The 6,440-nt window shown below is 41.2% G+C and overlaps 1 protein-coding gene across 1 annotated transcript; it reads right to left on the minus strand.

Annotated features, from left to right (window-relative positions):
* Positions 1–4,514: 4,514 nt before the first annotated feature.
* LOC147639279 (NDR1/HIN1-like protein 6) lies at positions 4,515–5,584 on the minus strand. The gene has a single exon (XM_086783052.1). It carries the CDS (start codon positions 5,485–5,487, stop codon positions 4,597–4,599), a length of 891 nt encoding a protein of 296 aa, XP_086639178.1. The 5' UTR covers positions 5,488–5,584; the 3' UTR covers positions 4,515–4,596.
* Positions 5,585–6,440: the final 856 nt, after the last annotated feature.

The raw sequence follows: 6,440 nt of genomic DNA on the forward strand, positions 1-6,440 counted from the left end.
CCTCTAAACTAGCTTCTTGCACCTGTATGTTGTTGTTGTGAATCCTGGGACTGTTTGCTATTGCTGCAGACTATAATTTTGCTTACCTGTTCGGCCACCGCTTTTGCCACGTCCACAACCTCTACCTTGTCCTCTACTTTCACTTGTGTAGAAGGCCTACTACTCTGAACTATTTCTATTTTGTGAAGACTTTTGATCTTCTCCCAAGTTCTTCTCTTCAATGATCAGCATTGACACCAAATCTGTGAAGTTGGGAATGTTCTCCCGAGTCTAAATAGACGTCTTGAATGCCTTCTTGTATTGTGGCCCGAGACCACGCAGAAACACTTCCACCTTATCATCATCATCAATAGAAACACCAATTGATGCAATGGATTCCACAGTGCCCTTGATCTTCAAAGCATAATCATTCACATACATATTCTTCTTTTCACAGTATGAAGCTCATTCTTTAACTGAATTTTTTGTGCCTTGGTGTTGGTTTCATATAGCTTCATCAAGGTGTCCCATGCCTCCTTAGGTGACTTGGCATCCTATATATGCCCAATCATAGTGTCCTGTATGCTGATAGAAAGCCAATACATGACTTTCCTTGCTTCTTGATTCCAATCCTTGAACTCTTTTATATCTACAGCAGTTGGATTAATCTCCGGTATCTCTAGTGCCTCCTCATGTTCACCTTCAATGTAGTCCCAGTAACCTTTTCCTATCAGGAAATTTGTCAATCTAAACCTCCAAGCATGGAAGTTGTTCTTGTCAAGCTTCTCTACAACAATCTGGTTTTTTCCATCATTTGACATCTTTTCTGCAACACAACAGCACTCTTGGTTGACTTGCACAAATTATTATATACTCTGCAGAGAGAGCGATACTATACTACACCCAAATTTTCACAACTAGTGACCTTACTTTGCATACATACACCCAATGGCAACTTTGAGACCTCTTTCTAGTACACAAAGTGTCTTCACAACCAAGCCCTTCTTGTAGTTCCAAAAATAGAGTTCTACAAAGAATCAAAACTTACCCACACAGTGTTGATGAACGCCTACGAACTGAAAAACGGAGGTCCAGACGTGCCCGAAATGTGTTTTTGGCCTGAAAAATTTCATCCAACAAATAATATAATTGCCTTGTAGCTCTCATCCCGTGAATAAAGCTCCTCAAATTGGAGTTCATTTGCTGGTGCCTCCCGAAGAGGTCCCGACAAGGATGTAGTAGCCAACACAAAGGGGGAAGAGTACATGAAGCTCTTACCCTTGTACCACTTCTTGTGCTTCTCTTGCTTGCCACTCAGCCCTTAGCATGAACCAGGCTCTAATACCATGAAAAGATGTAGGGGAGAAGAGATCTTAAGCTCTTACAAGCACACACACACTCACACAAACCCTACAAGAGAGCAGACAAGGTGAGAGGCTGAAAATTCTTCTTCTTCTGTGCACACAACAAAAGAGGTCTACAAAGAAGATAAAGTGACTAACACACGCAATAGAGTATATACAAGCGGTCCATAATGTGAACACGCTAAGAGTTTCTTGAAAGTTGATAATGACAATATGGACAAGATTTGTCTATTATTCATGAATTTTTAGAAGCCTTTGGGTCCAAATGTAACACACGTAAGTCTAGGATCATAACATTTGGTTTTGACTTGGAAAGCTGGGAATGTGAGGTTATTAAGAAAGGACATATTGTTAAACACCTAGGGGTCCCCTTTGGGGTAAAGGTTACAAATAAGCAATCGACTCATTGGGCTTTAGAGGTTCAACTTGAAGATGAAGAAATGGGAAGGCATTAGAATTCCACTTCATGACAAGATAGCAATTTGCAACATTGTGCTAAATGCCTATATCATGCTCTTATGTTCTGTGCTAGAGTTTGGGAAATGCCATTGGAAGAAGATTGTGGGCCACATACGGGAATTTCTATGGAGGAATGGGAAAGCAAATAAGAAAAATTCAAGACAAACTATGTCTACCCAAGAGTGAAGGTGGCATTGGTATTATGCACCTACCCTCTTAGACTATAGCAAAAGGATTGCTTTGCTCCTTCCTAAATGTCTTCAACAAGAGGAGATAAAATGGTAAGGGAGTTAGTTGAAGATTATTATATCCAGTCAAAGGGTAGGTGGATGGAAGGATAAGTTGTTATCTTATCCCCCCCTAAAACTTACAGGCTCGCCCCTCTATAAGACGTTATGCAGCAAATGGAAGGAGGTTTGGGATTGATGATATAGGATGGATGTTGTAGAGCTTGAGGGATCTTTATGCTATGTCTAAGGTTATGGTGGACTCACAAGTTCTACCCTCCCTTATCCCTCCAAGATATTAGCTCTGGTAAAAAATTGAATAATAAAGGGCTAAGAAGGCTGGCAGACTAGATTGGTTAGTAGTGGGGTTGAAAGAATTTGAATAGCTAAAAGAGGAGTTTGGACTTTCTCCATGGGAAGGGCAATTGGTGACACAGGTACTGGATGATGTACAGATGGGATGGCATCCATAGCCTTTGATGAATCCTGCCGTCGAACCAAGGAGTGGGCGTGGTTTAAAGGTGCTAAACTGGATAAAGGGACAACCATGGAGTTGTTTAAATAAGTAATTAAGGAAAAGTGAGATAAATGTAGAGTATTGTAATGAAATTTGGAGGGTGAGCTGGTGTCCTAGTATTAGGAAGAGGAGATGGAAAGCAATATGGGAGATTGGCATTTCTATAAAATTTGGAGGGTGAACTGGTGTCCTAGTAGCTGGAAGAGGAGATGGAAAGCAATATAGGATATTGGCATTTCTATAAAATTTGGAGGGTGAACTGGTGTCCTAGTAGCTGGAAGAGATGGAAAGCAATATGGGAGATTGGCATTCCTATAAAGTCTCAGGTTTTCCTATGGAGGATATGAATGTGGGATTTACCTATTGGGATCAAACTACTTCAAAGAAATTTTTCTAGTGGATGCTACCCTAGATGCAAGACTGCTCTGAAAGATCGGAAGCATGCCTTTTGGGATTGCCCAACCATTAGAGGGGCATGGACAGAATTGGCAAATGGGCCACAACATAGGAATACAAGGCCAATGGGGGGACTATATTTTAGGGAGATGGGCAGTCAGTGATGGGGCTCTGCTGACTTAATCTTCAACATAATCAGGTTTTGTTGTCTATGAGAAATATGGAATACCAGCTCAAGGGGTTCACCTAAAAATATGTAAGTATACCACGTGAGTTCAAATGAAGGGGTTTTTTAATTCAAAATTTTAAGGTAAATTTACAAAAAGATATTTTCAAAAGGGTTTTTTTAATCAATTTTGAGAAAAAAAACTGGTAAGTCCATAAAGAAAAAGGGGTCATTTTATTCATGAAGAAGTCATAGGTAAGGGGTTTTCTAAATACCCCTTGAACGCACGTGATACATAGGGTTTCTTAGTACCCCTTGAACGCACGTGATACATAGGGTTTCTTAGTAGTGCACCCCTCGAGAATACCACGAACTGTATTATCTTTCAGAGAATGGAACCTCTCTTGGACTGGATGTGACAGCGTCTCAGAGTTGATGCACACTATATATTATGTGAACAAGCTAAATAAGGATGAGATGGTACAGCTAATTCAGGCTCTTGTTATGTTCCATGGATATTCTGGGTTGGATTTGAAACCTTAACCTCTGAAGTTTGGACCGAAAACAAAGAGGTGGTACCTGAAAGAAAAGCAGATTGACTACATCGATGTGGCTTTAATTTTGAGAACCCTGTGGGAACAAGGCCAACAGTAAAAATATGGACAAAAAAGGGAAAGTATTGGAGAAGTAGTCTCCCAAAGGGTGTACAACTAAAGCCATGATGGAAGCTTGTATTCAGCTGGGTTATCAGATCTCCTGGGAGCAGTCATCCTTTGTATTCAGCTGGGTTATCAGATCTCCTGGGAGCAGTCATCCTTTGTATTCAGCTGGGTTATCAGATCTCCTGGGAGCAGTCATCCTTTGTATTCAGCTGGGTTCAGCTTGTATTCAGCTGGGTTATCAGATCTCCTGGGAGCAGTCATCCTTTGTGTTAAAAGATAATAGATGGAGTTTAATATGTAGTCTTCTTAATATGGACATGTAGAGTTTGTGGATATGAGCTTGTTATTGGGTTTTGTTTGTAAAGCTCTTTTTGGAATTATATATATATATAACTATTGTTTAAAAAAAATGGAAGTGCATGGCTCATAACATATTTCTAAGTGTAAGGCTTACTCACGTGTAAAAAAAGTGGTGTGGTCCCCCCAACAAGTGTAACATAAGACAAACACGGGGCTTGAGATCTAATCATCTAACAAAGGCCTTCATCTGTAATGATGAGAAGCAACCAAATTGAGGAGAGGTTTCTACCTTGTCTGTTTTTTCTTCACGCTTATAAGGAAAATTCCAACAACTTTCTTTTCAAATTGAGTGTGAAAAAGTAAGTGGTAACTTGGCGGTTTTTGTCTTCACCCTTAATTTCAAGGATAAGGAAATTTTTCTCCAAATTAAATTGAATTGTGAAAGTCGCCCTCATTTATTATCGAGTAATGAATGATCAAAATAATACAAACGAATATGTATGAAAGAACAGAAACGGAAACATCTCTACAGCTTCAAGCTTTTTAGTTTGAATTTGCAACTATCGGAGAGGAGGTGGACGTTGCTGTCGACAGGGTTGCTGATCTGCACTTTGCATTTAACCAGGACTTTGGAGTCTCTTGATTTCCAGCTGCCGATCTTGATCCTCACGTAGGCGATGGCCTCGGCATTCAGCCAGATGCTATCATCGTTCGCGATGCTTGCGTTAAGGCTGGCTCCGAGGGAAGTCGTCAAGGCAACATCACGCCCCTCCATTTGCAAGCTCAAGAGGGTGGTGTTTCGGTGGCCTTGGTAGAAAGCAGGAATCGAGCCTGTGCCGATCTCTGCGTCGGCGTAGAAGAGCGTAACGTCCACCTCATCGTAGTAGATGCCGATCTTCTTGTTAGGGTTTTGCGCCCGCACAGTAAACGCCACTTCTGCGTTCAAGTAGAATAGCACAGTATCCGCCGATGCAGCGCTTGTCGCTTGGGCGCTGGTGGCGTTGGTGATTTCGAACTTGGAGATTTTCGCACTTGTAATGGAGAACTTTGGAGCTTTGGGTTGCAAAACCAAGTAGAGAACCAGAATTGTTACTCCTATTAATACTATAATGGCTGCTAACACCGCCATTAGGCAGCAGCAGCAGCGTCTGCACCGTCGGCGCCGCCGCGGCTGCCCATCACGATTCGCGTTGCTAGGGTGGTCTGTAGCAGCTCGAGGAACATAATCGTCATGACTAACGTTTTCATTAGCATAATTAGGGATTAAGCTCTGCTTTTCCTCCTTGGGGACGATCTTCTGTGGCATTTGAATACCCACCGAATCACCTGCAGCATGATTAGGAGATGCTAATGAAGCCACTGAAGGATATTGAAGAGGAGCACCCTCGACAGTATAAGGATGCACTCTCTCAGCCATGTTGACAACTTAGTTAGACCCTGATTAACCTTTTGTAGTGTTTAGATTAATCAAGTGCAAAGCTTTTGTAGTGTTTAGAGGATAAAACCAACGGCAATCAAACACGGCCAGGCACCAAATATGAAAGGAAAGCTACTTTATAGGCACGGCATGCTGCAGGGCTGCTTGCAGGAGTTGCCAATTTTGACACGCGCAGTGTTTGTTCTCCATACGAGTCGGCGAAAGCTGATTTCACGACAGTGTCGCCGGGAAAAAGAGGCCTCGCGTGCGTGAAGCATGACAGCATTTTGGGGAGGAAAAAAAATTTGCTTTCCAGAGGAATCTAGACACATGCATTTTGACCAAAAAACAAAAGCATTGCTTCCAGAAGCTTTGTGAAGTGTCAAACTTTTACCCTGATCAAAGCAACGTGTCTTACATTTTCAAGGAGAAAAATCAATCGTTACCCTTCAAAAGACCCCTAGATCTACATTAGAAAAACGATGGGTCAAAATAAATTCAATCAAATTTTCCAATTTTTAGATACCCCCTTCAAAAGCGGTTTAGTTTTCACAAGATAGGTGAATTTCACCTACTTAGGTTTGAAAAATGAAAAACTCGTTTGTGCACTAAAAACAGTAAACACACACTTCAAGGAGGGGAGAATATTCAAACTTGCCCTTCCTTCTAGAGTACAGGCTACCCTTTAAATTTGAGGTCCTTCAAATTACACATCTTCCTCTCTCAATCAAGCTAGGAGAGACAAATTAAAAATCATGATTGGCTTGCAATTTTGAGTAAGTCATAAATGATGTCCAAATATGTGATGTAGCAACTACATACGTCCATGCGCACAAAATGCATGATATATTATGTTACTCCTCTTTAACATAAAGAGAATGGTGTTAAAATTAAAATTGCTACACCTTTGTCATTATTAGTGCATTTGTTAGGAAGTCCACTCCATATAGCCG

The sequence above is a fragment of the Cibotium barometz genome, chromosome 4 (assembly GCF_041138505.1).
Source record: "Cibotium barometz isolate CiBa-2024 chromosome 4, ASM4113850v1, whole genome shotgun sequence".
Taxonomy (NCBI): Eukaryota; Viridiplantae; Streptophyta; class Polypodiopsida; order Cyatheales; family Cibotiaceae; genus Cibotium; species Cibotium barometz.

Bases quoted from the DNA above. Each gene is read 5' to 3' on its own strand.
- LOC147639279 (XM_086783052.1), bottom strand. From the start codon at position 5,487: ATGGCTGAGAGAGTGCATCCTTATACTGTCGAGGGTGCTCCTCTTCAA.